The sequence below is a fragment of the Hevea brasiliensis genome, chromosome 17 (genome assembly GCF_030052815.1).
Source record: "Hevea brasiliensis isolate MT/VB/25A 57/8 chromosome 17, ASM3005281v1, whole genome shotgun sequence".
Lineage (NCBI taxonomy): Eukaryota > Viridiplantae > Streptophyta > Magnoliopsida > Malpighiales > Euphorbiaceae > Hevea > Hevea brasiliensis.
Window position 1 is genome coordinate 17,160,962 of NC_079509.1, and position 16,824 is coordinate 17,177,785.

General features: G+C 31.3%; 2 protein-coding genes, 1 non-coding gene and 1 pseudogene across 4 annotated transcripts; 1 reads left to right on the forward strand and 3 right to left on the reverse strand.

Moving 5' to 3' along the window:
- The first annotated feature begins 1,561 nt into the window (after positions 1-1,561).
- On the forward strand, positions 1,562-7,301 carry LOC110642257 (DNA-damage-repair/toleration protein DRT111, chloroplastic-like; annotated as a pseudogene).
- Positions 7,302-8,352: 1,051 nt separating this feature from the next.
- LOC110642254 (BES1/BZR1 homolog protein 2) lies at positions 8,353-9,654 on the reverse strand. 2 transcript variants are annotated; one of them, XM_021794237.2, is made up of 2 exons: positions 9,032-9,654; positions 8,353-8,935 (listed from the first exon to the last, which is right to left on the reverse strand). In XM_021794237.2, the coding sequence occupies exons 1-2, from the start codon at positions 9,248-9,250 to the stop codon at positions 8,465-8,467; spliced, it is 690 nt and encodes a 229-aa protein (XP_021649929.2). In that variant the 5' UTR covers positions 9,251-9,654; the 3' UTR covers positions 8,353-8,464. The 2 variants fall into 2 exon arrangements, with proteins under 2 accessions (XP_021649929.2, XP_057995599.1); XM_058139616.1 differs by having other exon boundaries at positions 9,028-9,157.
- An 816-nt stretch (positions 9,655-10,470) lies between these two features.
- LOC110638734 (kxDL motif-containing protein LO9-177) lies at positions 10,471-12,191 on the reverse strand. Its single transcript, XM_021789384.2, has 3 exons — positions 12,023-12,191; positions 11,694-11,846; positions 10,471-10,827 (listed from the first exon to the last, which is right to left on the reverse strand). Exons 1-3 carry the CDS (start codon positions 12,136-12,138, stop codon positions 10,719-10,721), a joined length of 378 nt encoding a protein of 125 aa, XP_021645076.2. The 5' UTR covers positions 12,139-12,191; the 3' UTR covers positions 10,471-10,718.
- Positions 12,192-12,366: 175 nt separating this feature from the next.
- Positions 12,367-12,438, reverse strand: TRNAW-CCA (transfer RNA tryptophan (anticodon CCA)). Its single transcript has one exon. It is a non-coding gene; the product is annotated as a tRNA-Trp (tRNA).
- Positions 12,439-16,824: the final 4,386 nt, after the last annotated feature.

Sequence of the window (16,824 nt, forward strand, 5' to 3'; positions counted from 1 at the left end):
ATATCTTTAATTAATTGAATTATAAACTTTTCCATTATATTTGGTTCAATTCTACTATAAATTTTGGAATTTATTTAAAAAATTTTACTGTTTAGTAAGACGCAACTTAAAATTCATAATTCAATGGAATTCCATATAATTCATATTTAAAATAATTTAAAAATTAAAATTCATTTATCTTTATTTTCCAAATTACCCTCAAAAATAAAATTAAAAAAATATAATTTTCTATAAAATTTCAAAAAAAATCTTATACCAAATAAATTTATAACAATTAACAAATATAAAAACCAACTAACAACAGTGATAAATATAAAATAGTTTAAAAAATATTGTTGCGTGAGTTTTGTTCAAATTCAATTAATTTTGGTAGAAATTAATTTTAATTATCTCCAATTCCTATAATTGAATTATTATAATTGAATTCTTTTTTTTTTAAATTAAGTACGCAAAATATGAAATTCAATTAAATTCTCCAAATTTTTATGTTTTAGAATTGAAGCAAACAAAGTCTTAAGTTATAAGCTCTTTATCTATTCTTCTTCAACTATATTAATAGAGTTTAATTTAACTATCCATAGTTACAATACAATTAAATAAATTAACCCCTTATTTGGATAATAATTTATCATGATTTTATATTATATGGTGTGATTATATCTATATTTTTTATTTAGATTATTCCTCAAAATGATAGTTCTAAATTATAAATTGATAGTTTTATAACCATTACATCATTACAGATTTTTAAACCACTAAATTGGTAGTTTGAAATTATTTCAAATTTTTAAAATTTTATTTTATACAAAATAAATTATATATATAAAATAATAATAAATTTTTTTAATAATTTTAATATTTATTTTATTATATTATATTAATAAAAAATATTATTAAACAATTTTATATTATATTATTTTTTTAAAACGTTAATGATAAAATTATGTTATATCACTCGGAGGCCGAAATATAATAGGTCTCCACACCTCTCAAAGCTTTTCATCTATATTTTTTTTTTTACACCTCTTAAAGCTTTTCATCTTTTTTTTTTTTTTTAATAAAAGTAGAATAAGAAAAAAAAGTCACCTTTTCCTTTAAAGTTCCTTTAGGACATGTTTAGTATTCATGTATTTTTTTTTAAATATATTAATTAAAAAATAATTAAAATTAAATTTAATTAATTTTAATTATAAAAATATTAAAATAATAAAATAATTTTTTTTAAATTACTTTTCTCAACTATATCTAAAATAATATTTTTATTTAAAAAAAATTTTAAATTATAAAACTCAATTTCAAATTAAGTTTTAATATCAAAGATAGGGCAAATTATAATAATTTATTAATTCAATTTAAAAAATTATATTAAATTAAATAATCTTAAATGGATTTAAAATAAATATTTTTTAGCAGGGATTGAAAATAAACTTAAATTGAAATAAATATAAGATATCAAGGGAAAATTTATTTATTTTTTTAAAAATAGCTATTAAATTTAATTAAAATTAAATAAAATCAAAATAGAATCTAGACTGAAATCAAAATTAGGACCGTTAATCGGATCCTTAAACTTGGAACTAGAACTGCAATGTGGGCGGCCCTGCAGATGGCCTATCATCGGCTTGAGTCTCGAGCTTCATCAGGACTCCAGGACTAAACCTTCTCCTGCCAGTTCTTCTCAATTATTCTTTCAAATTTCGAATAAATATCACAAATTTAGCATATTCACTCCATTTTTTCCCCAATTACGAAATTTCTATTTGATAATTCCACTACCAAGCAGTGGAACCGCCGCGTGGCAAAATGTTAGGTGGTTTGTACGGAGATCTCCCTTGGGCAGAGGAGGATAAATCTACTACCAATTCCTCCACGGGGTGGTCGGGCAGCATCTTGATGGCGCCGGCGACCCTCCGTAAACCATCTGCAGCTTTGGCGACGCCGCAGACCATTCTAAAGTCCTAAAACAAGATGAAAGCCCAAAATTTTGCATCCAAAACCATAATGTCCCCAGCGGTGGCGCCAGTTCCCACGGTGCTTCCGGATGAGCATGCGCAACCTGCGTTCGTGGGGTCACTTTTGTGGTAATCGAGGAGTATGAACCGTTAAGGCTGAATGATTATGAAGAGTATAGGAGAGAGAGAAGAAGAGGAAAGCATTTGAGGCCGAGAGAATGAGGGAACTTGAGAGGAGGAGGCAAGAGTAAGAGGAGAGGGAAAGCAGGGAGGTAGCGAAGAGAGGGAGAGGGAAAGAGAGAGGGACAAGAATATTTCAGGAGAAGAGGCTTAGAGGAGGCGCGTGGTCATGGGCAATGCTGTCCCAAGGTCACCTTCAAACCCAAGTAACTGAGATGGATTTAATGTCGGGACGTCAGAAACTGGCGGGTAGGGAGTTGGTGCGTTTGGACAAATGACTGCTGCACAGAGGATGATGGCAAAGATGGGTTGGAAGGAGGGACAAGGGCTTGGCAAACAGGAGCAGGGGATTACAACACCATGATGGCAAAGAAGACTGATCGTAGAGCTGGAGTGATCGTGAATGTCAGTGAGAGAAAGACAGAGAAGAAGGTGAATAGTGTGAATTTCAATGGACCAGCTACTCGGGTTTTGATGCTCAGGAACATGGTATGTATGCATTTAGTTTTCTTTGGTGTGCAGTTGTTTGAATACTATAATTGCTGCTTGTGGGGTGGTCATATGAAAACCCATCTCATCTAAATGGTGGGAATTAGGATTACTGTAACAATATGCAAGGAGTATGCATGTTATGAGGAAACTATAATGAAAGGAAACTAATTGAAACATAGTAATATTTTTGCAATTTCTAGCCCCTTATTAATCTGTTTCATGATATTTTTGTCAATTTTGTTCTTTTGTAACGACGCAGCCTGAAGCTCACAGGAAAGAACTCAATCACATACAAGAGTGAAAATTGAGGGAAAATCTCTACTGGAAATTTTAATTATTAAATCTGAAAAACTAACTCAAATACATAGAATAAATAGGTTCAGATAAACCTAAATAAAGTCTAGATAAAATAGGAAGATAACTTATCCTAATAAAATAGGAAAACTAAAAACAATCCTAAATAGAATAGGAAACTAAAATGGAATAGGAAAACACTAGAATAAAATCCTAATTAGAATAGGAAACATTAAAACTGAAAAATGCAGCTCTGCATCAAGTAAGCACCAAAGTGTATTTGGTATTTGAATCAGCACTTCAGCAGTTGTTATTGTTGTTGCAGTTTTAGGTAGTTCACTGATATCAGGTATAGTGTTCATCTGGTGAAGTAAACATTAGGGACTTGCCTAGCTTCCTTTATTGTGTTCGTGTCGGGGCTTAAGTAGTCAGGTGATTCAATAGAGGTGCATAATGGTTATTATTGCTTCTTTTTTTTTTTTTGGTAATGGTTGAATGGAACAGCACAAGATTGTGGTAAATTCAGCTATTTATGTGAATTGGTTATTGGTAATTAATGATATTGTTGCTGCAGTGTTCACTCAGATTTGGTATAGTATTCACCAGGTAAAGTAAACATTAGGACATTGCCTAGATTTTTGGTTTTTATTTTTTATTTTTTGTGTCAAGGATTAAGTAGGTAAGTATTTCTTGAAAGGTATATGGTGGCTTTTTTTTCAATTGTTTTTTGTGGTTAGCTTTAGTGCAAGTCTGCAAGAGTGCTATATATTTCAGCTATTTACACGAGCTGGTCAGTAAGTATTGATGCTTATGATAATCTTAATTAAGTTTTGGTGTTGCCATCAGCTAGCTTGTTCCTTGGTAGGCTATTTATTGCCTATGTCAAGGCTTAAGTGGATAACCAATTTGAATCATTCGTTATAACTGCTGAAAATGTTTCATTATTTGGGTACAAGTTCAGTCGTCATTTGAGAAAAGCTTTTCCTTCTCAACTTTAAATAATTTCTAAAAACTTGTAGGGAATCTGATGTCATTGTTTCAGAGAAAAATGGAATTGAGGATTGATCAAATGAGTGGTTAGCTTTTGATCTTGTTTAATTATGACAAATCGGTTATGCGTTTGAGAGTAAGCATGGCCACAGTCTGATTCTAGGTCGGTAAAACTGGACTGATGGATTCTGATTCCCAATGGTACCGGTTCATTGTCGGTCCAAGCTGGGTGTTCAGGGTTTAGTCCAGTTTGTTTCCAGTTTAGGGTATGGTTTGGTTCCAAGCTGACCGAAATTATTTCTTAAAATGCATAGATGAAATTAAAAAAAATAAAATCAAAGGACATATATTATTAATTATAGGAATTTTTTTACATGTATGATTTAATTACAAAGATAGCAAAAAGACATATATTTGCAAATAAAAGGGAAAAAAATTACGTGGTGTTTTTTACATGTAGGAACTTTAAATGGAAATATTGGAAAAATTTTTAAAATTTAATTGGGCTTGATCTTAATTTTTGATAATTAAAATACCCAAGTATCCTCTTGGAAGTAAATGAATCAAAACCCTCCTAGTTTTATCACATTCATAAGAATCTCTAATTTACCTTAATCTTTATTTCATCCCTGTTATATCTTGACTTGTAAAGTCATCATCGATAATTGCAATTTATTTTGAGGAAAAAAAGGTTTAAAATTGACAGAATGGCAAATTCGTAAATTTGTCAAAAATATAAAGCAACAACAGTCATGGGTGTGGAAGGCTGGAAGGCCTCTTCCGAGTGTTCCATGTGGCATATGCAGGTAAGGCCACCTTTTAAAAAAAAAAAAATCTTGGTCAAATCAAGTTGGACTGTTGGGTTCTGTCCAATTCACAGTTCATTGAAGGGGAGACTGAGCCTGATCTTTGGAGGCGGCAGTTCCACGCTGGTTCAGAACCATGGACAGGTTAACAGGCCTGGGTCTGATCTGTCTGGTCTCGGTCCCAAACTGGCCCTTGGCCATGTTTACTTGAGAGTGCTTAGGAATTATTGCTTAACTATTTTTATGTTCTTCTTAAGCTATAATCGAGCTGGTGGTCAGCTGTAATATTTCTTGAACTGAAAAGCTTAAATTCATCGGATGAGACATCAATGAGTTCTAATATAAAGATTGGACAGCAATCTTTTTAGATCCTGTGATTTCTGCATCCTTGATTAGTGTCACCATTTCTTTCAAGCTGAACTAGCCATTGGCCATTGTGGAAAACCATAGATCACAAATTAGAGGCCATCCATTGACTGATTATGACTCTTCTTCACCCTGAAACTCTTTAATGCCTCTGCTAAAGCTAGTGTGGATTGGTAAATATTTGAAAGATTGATCATATGTCTACACTTCGATGGATAAAATATATACTGTTAAATATGGTTTGTTTTTATCTAGGGTTGGTAGGAAACAGAAAAATGTGACTCAACCATTTTAATTTGGTTCGGTCTCTTCCTCTCATTCAGATGCTCTCGCCTCCCTCTCCCAACCCTTCCTTGTAATTATCGCGGCCTGGCCTCCATTAATTCACTATCACACACACTAGCATATCTATCGGCTCTTGTGCCTCTTTCTCCTTCCTCTCTCCCTGTTGCCTATCCTAGTGGAAGCGAAAGCTGCAGACCTGTTTAGGAATCTTTTTATGGGCGGGATCGCTCCTTGAGTCCTTGTTCAGGTTCTTGGCAGGTCTTATCTCTCCTTTCTTTCCCTAACGCATGTGCGCTTCTCACCTCTCTCACTATCATTCTGCTGTTCTTCAACTGGGTTACTTATTTTTCTAATTTAATCCATGTATCAGAATTTGATGGGCTTGGGGATGAATTTTAGAGCAATAGGGAATCTTGTTGTTTTTAAATCAAGAAATTGATTTAGAATTGGTTTTCGAGAGTCTTTATTTTATTTATCAGGGATTCAAAAAGATGATTTTTTTGAATTGCGGTTCTTTGAATTCTCTTTTGGTTTATGTTGGCAGTAGTAGAGAAGGCTTCCTTCATTTCATTAACAATTGGAGGTATAATCTTCAAAAAAACTCGACCTATGATTCTTTTATTGAAATATGGGGTTTTTTTAGGAATTTATTTTATATTGTTGATTGTTTTTCAGTACTTTGACCATCTTTTAAACTTAAAAAATGAAAAACCAGAATTTTGGGATAAGAAAATTTATTTGGGTACCAATTAGTGATAATTTGTTTGTTTGATTGTCGAGAATTGATGAAATAAAGGGTTGGGTTTATGGAGCTTGAATTAAGGTTCCAAATCTCTGTTTCCTCAAGCAACTAGATAAGAAAGAAACTGTGATTAATGCTAGGATATCTAGCTTAAGTGATGGTTATTGTGATTGAAAAGCCGATGGACCGAATCAAACTGAATTATTTGAGTTCAATTTGGTTAGTCTCTTTAATTTGGTTCAATATCTCACAAAATAAACTTCGGTTATTTGTGTTTTTTCTTTCTTTTTTTTTTTTTGGCTCAGAGCCAAACCAACTGATCGCACACCCCTAGTTTGGCTTCCTTCCCAGCTAAGTTGAGACTCACTGATAAAACTTTGTTGCATGATTAGCAAGTTGGTTTCTCTTTTGGTGCCTTGATTGTTCTAATGGTAATAAAAATTGATTTATGATCTATTTTCTGCCCTTCATTATATGAATTTATTTAACCATTGAGTTGGATTTTTCAACATAATTTCCATTTGAGTTTCTTACGCTTGCTTGATCATCAATGATAAATAACAATGTATGATAGGCATTTTATTGTCTTAAAAATTAAATGTTGTTTTTCTTCTTGGCGTTTGATGAAGAAATGGGAGTAGAGAATTTTTGACAATTGCTCTCTGTCAGATGGGTCCTGGTGAGGTAGATGATGAGCCATAAGAGGAAGTTGGATCTGAGTTTGCATTGCATGGGTCAGTTACTCGGGTTCTCATATTTGAGATAACAGAACCAAACTTCCCCAGTGATGAGGCAATAAGAATTTTTGTGCGGTTTTAGAGATCAGAAGAAACAAAAGCGTTGATCAATCTTGATGGTCTGTTCTTTGGAGGCAATGTGGTTTGTTCAACTTTCTATGATGAGGAAAAGTTCAGTAAGAACAAATTGGCTCCCATGGCAGGTGTAATCCCAGGTTTTTGACATGTTTGTTTCAATAGTTTTGCCAAGTTTCCTTTACAAGGGATAAAACCAGTTTACTAATGTGAAGAAGTAAGGTGTGTTGTAAGTGCTGCTAACGAAATTAACCATTTCTTACATGAGTGAACAAACACATGATCAAATGGTGGATTATCAAGTTGAAGATTTGGTGTTCCCCCCATGGATTTGCTGTGAAGTTTTAAGTTGTAGCTGCAGTTGGTCAGCTTTCTTTCTTACGTCCAGATATTTAACAATTTGCGGATTTTTGATAACTTGGGCCATTCTTACATTTAGTTTCTTATCTATTTTTTTAAACCCAATTAATTCAGTGCTAAGATTGCGAAAAATAAATAGTATATAGAAAACGTTTTTCATGAAAAATATTTTTTAAGAATTTTTTTGTCTTGTGTTCACTTTTTAATAAAATTAAAAAATAAAGTCATTTTTTTAAAAATAGTTTAATTTTTTATTACATTAAAAAAATATTTTACATTGACCCATTATTTTCTATGTTAATTCATTTTTTTAAATTAAAAAATATAAAAAATATGTTTTTTGGTGTACTAAACGGAGTCTAAATATAAAAATTTCTCAAATCTTAATCACCAAATTTATATGAATTATGGATAATTACAAAAGTATAGGCGACAAAACAATAGACTAAAAGTGCAAAAAGCAAATTTATGTATTAACTGAATTAAAACAATCATGTCATATTAATTTTTATTTTAAAGAAAAAATATATATTTCATGTATAATACTTTTTAAATAAATCTTTTATAGCACTTTTAAAAATATATTTACACTATAATTATTTCTAATTATTCATATTACAAAGTGCTCATATTTTTACAATTAATATATTGTATAATAACAAAATGATGTGTTTAATAATAATAATAATAATAATAATAATAATAATAATAATAAAAGTTTTTTTTAAATGAATGTTAAAATTACAAATTAATTAATTTGTGTTTTCAGTTTTTACTATGAAAATAGTGTTACAAAAAATAAAAATTATTTAATGCTTTTATATTTTTTTTCTATTCATTTATTTTTATTTTATAATTTGATTTTCTAATAAAAGTAATTATATTTGCAAAAATGTAATATATAAAAATATTATTATGAATTTCAATAAAAAAAATAATTATAGAAGTGAAAAAACTTAATGATCTCTTTCTCTTTAAGAAAATAGCCTTAATTTGGTGTCAATAACTATATGTAGAAGAGTGTAATATGTTGTGCAAGATGAAAAATAGTCTTTAAGGCAAAAAAATAAAAATAAAAATAAAAATAAATATTTATAAACCAATTGAAAATAAGAAATGAAAAACATTTAAATATATGTATATATGTAAACCTTGGTTAGATGAGGGCAAATTCGGAATTCAAAATTATCCAAACTTCTGCAGAGGTGATCCCACAGGCGTGTTCTGGTTAGATGCCCTCGCCTCTTGCATGTACGTCCCTTGCTGCTGCTGCTGCTGACTTTGACCGGCCACCTTCATTCCACCTCGGGCCTCCATGGTGGACGGTTGGTTGAGCCCACCAGCTGTGAGTCCTCTGTACATGTAGAATGCAAGAGGGATATCAACATCACCACCAAAGCCATCACTGCAAATATAAGCAGAGGAGGTAGCGGTGGCGGTGGTGGTGGTAGTGGGCTCTCCATAGTTATTGTTGTTACTGCTACTGCCAGTCAACATCATGGTGGGATCAATCCGGCGAGGGGATGCAGTGGTTGAGCACTCTCCAGCTCCTCCTCCCACAAAGACAGTGCTACTGGTGGTGGGTGTTGCGGTGGTGCTAGTAGTAACATTATGTGGAAATGGAATGGCACCACAAGTTGGGCAGCGGTTCAGAAGCTTCGAAAAACAAAGCAAACAGAATTATATATACACATAAAAAACAAGATAATTAACCAAGTAGCGAGCAGCCAAAAGCGATGGGTACGTACGTACCTTATAGCGGTAGGTGGTGCCATCAGGTTCAACAACCCAGCCAGCCTCTTTGGCGAGCTCCCGGAGGACTTCATTGATATCAGAGCGAGGAGAGAGGTGGTAACCACCATGTCTACGAAGGCCATGGAAGATCTTGGTGGTGATAGCCCTTCTTTGTCTCTCTCTAAGTTTGGTTTTCTCCTTCTCACTCTCACTCCTTGTTGATGAGCCCCCCACCATTTTTGTTCTCTCTCTGTCTCTCTCCTTTGCTTCTTGTATGTGGGCATAGTACTGCAGGTTTGTTTATATATGTTTTTCGCATGATAAAGAAAGGAGGGCAATTGCATGAGAGAGAGAGTGAGCGAGAGAACGCGTGACTCCAAGACTTTAACAAGGAAGAAAGAGGAAGCAAGAAGTAGAAGAAGATGGCACTGTACGTTCATGGCTCAGAAAAGGACTTGACTGCCTATGACACACACCCACTTCGATAATTGGATCCCTCTCTCTGTCTTTGCTTTTCAGAGATTAAATTCTTAAAGCAAATTTTCTTTCAAGAACAACCCAATTTGCAACTCTAAATAAAACTTTTCTTCTCCAATTAATGCATTTGGTAATGTAGGAGAAATAAAATTTTTATACAATTAACTTAGTTAAATTGCGGAAAGAATTTATTAAACTAAATTATTTTTATAAAAATTATTTTAGTTTATAAGTGAATTTGTTGTTTACGTTGTTTACTGGAATTCAAGTCTTGGGACCAGACTATAAAATGAAAATTTCCTTCTTAAATTCTAAGAAACTAATTTAATGAGTTGTGCAAAAATTTAACTAGTGACATCATTAAAAAAAAAAGAAAGATTGCTTGCTTTTCTTGGGATTGCTTGAGCCATATGTTGGTGTAATGTACATCTCCAGTTTGCGACAGATAGATAGAAGGCCTAATTTTATCCCTTGTTCTAAAAAATCTTCCTCCAAGAAGAGGTATCACAAGAACGTTACAATGCATCGGAATCTCAAAAATGCATATATGCCTAAACCCATTTGGGCCTCAAAAATTCTCTAGAAATGCACTTCAACAAAAGGTGCCCCAAATTCATGGCAAAAAGCAGTAGAAACCAAAATAAAGTGCCTCAAATTCATCAATTTCTACAAACTTTGAAGCCACTTTGCATGAATTTGAAACCACAAATAAAATTCCCCCCAACAAAAAATTGATCAACTCTGCCAGTCGGTTGAATTGATGGAAAGGCAACCACTACACAGCATACACCGTAGGGCTTAAAATCTATTTCAAAAATGAAACAAAATAGATGCTCATGAGGATATGAGTGTCGCAAGCAGGCAGGATAAATGCCACACAGCAAACAATAGAAAGGATGATAAAATTTTGCTCAAAGCAAAACAAAGATACAATGGGATGGTTTTGCCCTGTAGCTAGGGGAAAACCTGCAAATACACAGTGGGCAATAGAGCCTAATTCTCATTTTCCATAATTGCGTTTAACAGATACAACCATCGTCCAGGCAAATGGCAATGCATCTCATGCATACTGACTAAACATTTTATGTTCCTTGTGCTCCCAACATTTCTCAATAATAATAATAATAATAATAATAATAGACATAATAAATTTTCAATCTAGTGTGCTCTCCTGAAGTTTCCCATCACTGAGGACACCATTAACAAATGTATGTGGAAACATTAAATGCTATCGAGTACAAGGCATTTCAAGGTTAGGTCTTCCATCGAGTACTTCTTGTGTCGATTCATCTGGAAATGCATCTGGGTAGGTAGCCAAAATTTTAGCCTTCATGCTCCTACAAAGAAAAGCAAAAGAAGAAGGATCATCCTCCAAATGACAACAAATTCAAGTCTCAAAAGATAAGAGTTAAATAGGACTACAACTAAACTACACACATAAGAACATCTTGATAGAAGAAGTGCGAGAACTTGAGTCTCCACTCTCTACTTCCCATAAATCTTCTCCTTGCCACATCATGGAGTTTTACAGATTTCTATCCTAGGTAGGCCAAAACAGTTTTAGTTACCTAGAAGAAAGGTTTCTAGCGTGCCTTGTCAGTCCAGATACACCACAGAACAGAACAAGAGATACTGAGAAAACTTTGAAATTACATTCTTCAATCTCATATTTACTGGGGTCTCCAAACAATACACAGAATACATCACTGATCACTCGAATGTGCAATCCAAATGATGTTATTTTCATCAATGGACTCACTTTATTCAGCAATTCTGAGATTCTTAAATTAGTTTTCAGATAATTCTAACTAACTAATGCTGCAACAGAACAATAATTTAGAATATTATTTACATCCAATCTGTCTCTCTCTGTTTCTATTGTGTGAGCACCTAGCTTCTTTTTTTTTTTCCCCACCTCTATCTTCCTTCAATTCTGCTGTCGCTGCAGCTCCGCAATTGCACATCAAGGTTGCCACCAACTTTCCATTTTCAATACTCATTCAAACCCACTGCATAAATCTCTAACCTTGGCTATTAAAATTAGACCATTTCAAACTGCCAATTAAATGCATAACCTAGTTGTTGCTAGAAATTCCCAATAGCCAGACAAGAATGTTTGCAGAGTAAGCCAAGTAATAATACATTCAAGACAACAACAATTACAATAATAATTGACCAGAAGCAAGAGCAGAACCCAAAATACCTTAACTTCTGAAATATGTAGTCGAGGTCAGACTTCATAGACCTCAAGAGACGAGTATTTCTTGAAAAATCACTCGAAACCTCAGCGAAGCAGTGCTCAGAGTACTGGTTAAAATGAGACAAGACAGCGTTACTATCCTGCAACCTTCCCAATCTGCAATTTGAGCACCAAAGATTATCAAAATACAACACATACTTGCAAAAATCACAACAATTCAATAGCAATCTAATTACGGAGTCTGTTTAAGCATCTGAATTGAAAGCCTACAACGAAACCAACGAATTGCAGAGAAAAAAAAATTAGAGAAGCAAAGAGATAGATTTGTGTACATGAGGTGCTGCAATTGCTTGAGGGAATCCAAATCTTCCTCATTGATTAGGGTTTTGAACTCTGCTGATACATCTTTTGAAGCCTCTCTCATCGCCTCTTTCTCCGATTGCTCCATCGCGACTCTGTACACAAACACCGATACAATGCACAGGACGGGAAGAAGGAGATGAAGATGACACGTAGCATGAATGAAAAGTAAGCCTTTGGGCCTGGTACTGGGCCTGTACCTTGGGCCAATCTTGACTTCAGAAACATGAAACTTGGACTTCGTTTTGGGCCTTCGCAGTAAACGATTGTTCGGTTCTTAAAAAATAATTAGTTGAGAAAAAAGTTAAGCGGGATTTGAACCCGACGTGAATCGAACACGCAACCTTCTGATCTGGAGTCAGACGCGCTACCATTGCGCCACGGATCCACTGCTTACGTCTCCGAAGAAAAATAAATATAAATAATTAATGAATATAAAAATATAATAGATTTAATATTAATGGAATTTGAAATTAGCCTCTTAAATTAAAAAAAAAAAATTATTCCATCCCATTAATATTCCATGTGTATATAAATATTTAACTAGTAATTTTGTACATAATTTTAACTTATTTTAAATGCTTTTAATTCTCTAATGATATTTTAATATTAATTTATTAAATATATAAACTCTTTTTTAAAATTTTCAAGATTTTTTGTATAAATTTTTTATATGTTTTATGATATAATATTTCTATTTTTTATGTATATTATTTAATTACATAAAATTAGGATTAAAAATATTCCGCTCAATTCCTTATTGTACTTTAATTTTACATACAGAACAACTATAGACTATAGTTACAATAATTATAAGCAAATAATTAAAGGAACTAGTGTAAACCTTGTGCCATAATCTTTACATCATCCTCGTTAATTATGAAGTTGATTAGTTGTGTAATATGATTAAAATATAATAATATAATTAGCAAATAAAAACTGATAATTTTAATTAAATTGTTAATTACTTCCTGCATTTGTTTTTATCTATTGTATTAATTTTTTTTCAAATAATCAGTCGCATTTGAATTTTTCTGTTGCTTAAAATTATTTATCATATTTAAAAAATTGAAGAATATTAATTTTTTTAATTTTATTTTTTATCTCAACTAAATATAATAAATATACAAAGATTAATTACGTAAATTAAAATGTAATTTAGTATTATTAATATATTTTTATAAAAAAAATTAATTTTTTTTAATTATTATATAAAATTTAAATGTGATAAATAAAAATAATTTTAATAATTATATATATATATATATATATTGAAAATAGGAAAAAGAGAGACCAAGGACGAAAGAATCTTGACAGCAAATTTCCAATAGGAACAAGTTCTAAGTTGTAAATCCCCAAAAATTCAAATCTTAAATTCATCCAACACAAAATCTAAAAACAACAACTCTCTATTCTCTAACCCCAAAAATTTCCCTGCAAAGATATGCCATTGCTGATACCCCAGTCCCCACCACCTTAAAACCCCTAAACCCTACAGTTTCCCCATACCTTCCTCCTCGTCAACAGCGACATGCAAAATATATAAAACCCATTAAATATTCCCGGTGCCATGATTCCCTCTCTGCAGACAACTTCCATCGAAACAGAAACCTCTCAAAACCCTAAATCTCTCCCTTTTATCCATGCACAAAACGAGAAAAACTCCAAAGCACCAGTCAAAAACCCTTAAAGAGTCGAGAGTTTCTCAGGCCATGATAGTCTATATGTCCTCGCCTTGCCTATAGCTACTGGGAAATCCCACGGCCTGAAACCTAGAAAAGATCCCTTCGTTTTTACTACACTACACACGCAACGAGAAAACAAAACCAAAAACTCTATATCCGACTAGCCAGTAGTCGCTAGGTTTTCTATTTTACCAGGCTTATGCAATCAATCGGTTAAACAAATGGGTAAATTAACATTTGATCTTTTTTCAATTAAATAATTTAATTTCTAAAATTTTATTTTATTAATAAAATAATTTATATATCTAAACTTTAAATATTCGTTTTATGCATTACTTCCTATGTTCCATAAAAATATATTTATTTTTATTTTCATACAAATTAAGAAAATATAATTAAAATAATAAATTTTATTTAATATTTTCCAATTAACTCAAATTACAATCCTATTTAAACAAATCTCCAATGCATTACAATTCATTTGAAATTCACAATCACATTTCACAAAGTCACACAATTCTAAATCTACAAATAAAGAGAGAATCTCTTTTAATTTATTAAATCAATTCAATTCATTTTTCTATTAAAATAAAAATATGCTAGGCAGCATTCTTGTCTATCTTTTTGAAGGAACTTGAATCACAATTATCTTTTAAAAAACTACCCCATGCACATCATTGCTCATTGTCGATACGTATTAATTATTATTTTTTTTTTATTTTTAATCAAACTGTACATATTTTTCAATTTTTTTTCTCGTCATAAATTAATTAAATATTTCTATTACATAATCCAAAAGCTTAAAATTTGATTAGAATATGTCAAATGTTCAAATTGAATCCTATTTGCTACTTTTATTTTGTAAAAAATAATTTATTTATAAAAATATTTTTTATTATTTATTTGTAATATTAAATTAATAATATGTGTTTATGTAATATATATATATATATATATATATATATATATATATATATATATATATATATATATAAGTGTTCTCATAATTTCTTTAAAAACTACTTAATTTTTTATTAATAAAATATTTTCTATTAACTTATTTTCTTATCTAAATATTAAAAAATAAAAAAAAAATTTTAGAAAAATATTTCTATGAAACAAAGGGAGCCCTAAATTTTGATCCAAAAGTCAATTAGAATCTCATGCTTGTTTTCAAATCAATTAGACCATCAAACTCTTAGCCTTTATTTGAATTGAGAGAAACAGAAATTTAATTTAAATTTAATTTTAACTTTTTTAAATTCTCTTATTTTTATATAAATAAAAAAGAGAAAAAGGAAAATTTTCATTTCTCAATTCATTGTAATTAACTCAAAATATTTCTCTCTAAAATAGAAAAATGAAGGAAAATGAGTGTTATTTATATTTAAATACATAAATGCCATTTTGCAATATGATAGACATAAAAAAAATAATATAACAATTATTTTCTCTTTTATTTTAAGAGATAAATTATATTTCTTTTAAATTCTAATAATTTATGCAAATAATATAAATAAAATATCTCTTCTATTCTCTTAAGGATCCAAATAAAGGATTAGAATTTCAGCAATTACACTTAAATTCTCAAATTAAGTCAAACGATTATATGTGATATTAACTCCCCGTAACATTTGTCAAAATTGAGAAGCTTGAAACCATTGCCTTCACCAAAAAGCCACAACCCTCTCGCCCTCACCTTACTGCCGTCTTCCCATCTCCTTCCTCCTGTCTCATGAGCTCAAAAACCAACACAACCACCACCACCCAATTTTAAAATACAAGTGCTAAGATTAGAGGATCAATAGTTTTATGAGACAGACGATGTGAAACGACTCACGAGAAAGAATTATTCTGATATCTCATTCAAAACTCAAGTCTAACCTTACTCTTAAATTCAAGATGATGTGAGGTAAGAAAAAAAAATTATTAATAACTCTAATGATTGAAAATCATAGAATTTAATGGTTTAATTAACTGAAAAATGTATGAAGTCCTAATTAATTATAAATAGAAAAACTTATATATAATTGAATTTTATCTATTTTATAAATCTTCTTATATATACAATGTTTTGACGATTAAGTGAATTTAAAAAAAAGGGATAAAAGCACGCTCATGCTCATCTGAATCTTTGAGACTGGAAAAGGCAAATTTTTTTAGTCAGAGTAAAGTTTAAGCATGAAATGAAATGATACTACAATCCACTAAAGTCGAAACCTAACCATAAAGAACTCCACGCGAGCCAGGAGAACCCTTCTTTATTATTGTCTTTTCTTTTTATTTATTTATTTTGGCTTTACTGCACCTTAAAAGATGGATGTAATTAATATTACAATTAAAAAAAAAAAAAAAACAGAGAGGTGCCAAAGGAACACGAGGCTCGAAGATTAGCACAGCGAGAGAGAGAGAGAGAGAGAGAGAGAGAGAGAGCCTTTAAAACGACTCGAATTTCAAACGCTGAAAAGGGCATACCCTATGACATCTCTATTCTTAGGCCTGTACCCTATGCTCTTTGTGGGGTCCATTTTTCACATCATCTTCGGTTTTATATCACGGCTATGCTTGGTATGTGACTCGCATGTCATCTCATCATGTTCCATATATACCATCCACAATATGTCTCCATACGGTGTGTATTTGTACGGTTTTTGTCCGTATGTGAGTGCTGTAAAACGTGCACTGTGCAGGTGGGACCCTAATTTAACAGCGTTATGATTTTGTTTTTGGCAGGTTCTTATGGAAATTTAATTATTTTTATTCAATGATAAATAAACATACATTCGATAATTAAAATAAATAAAATATGATAAAAATAAATTAATTATAAAAAAAAAATTATCTTTACTCTTCTTAAAGGAATGGTATAGATGCCCATTGTAATCTTTTAATTATATCATATTCGAAAATTATATAAACAAATTTTAGATATATGATAGTTATTATACTCATAGATTGACATATTGCCTCAATAATGACACATTTTTTATACCCAACTTAATTATGCATGCAAAGTTGATACAATTATGACATATAATTAATGAATTAATAATAATAGCCTTTTAATAAAATTTATTGGCAAAATATTC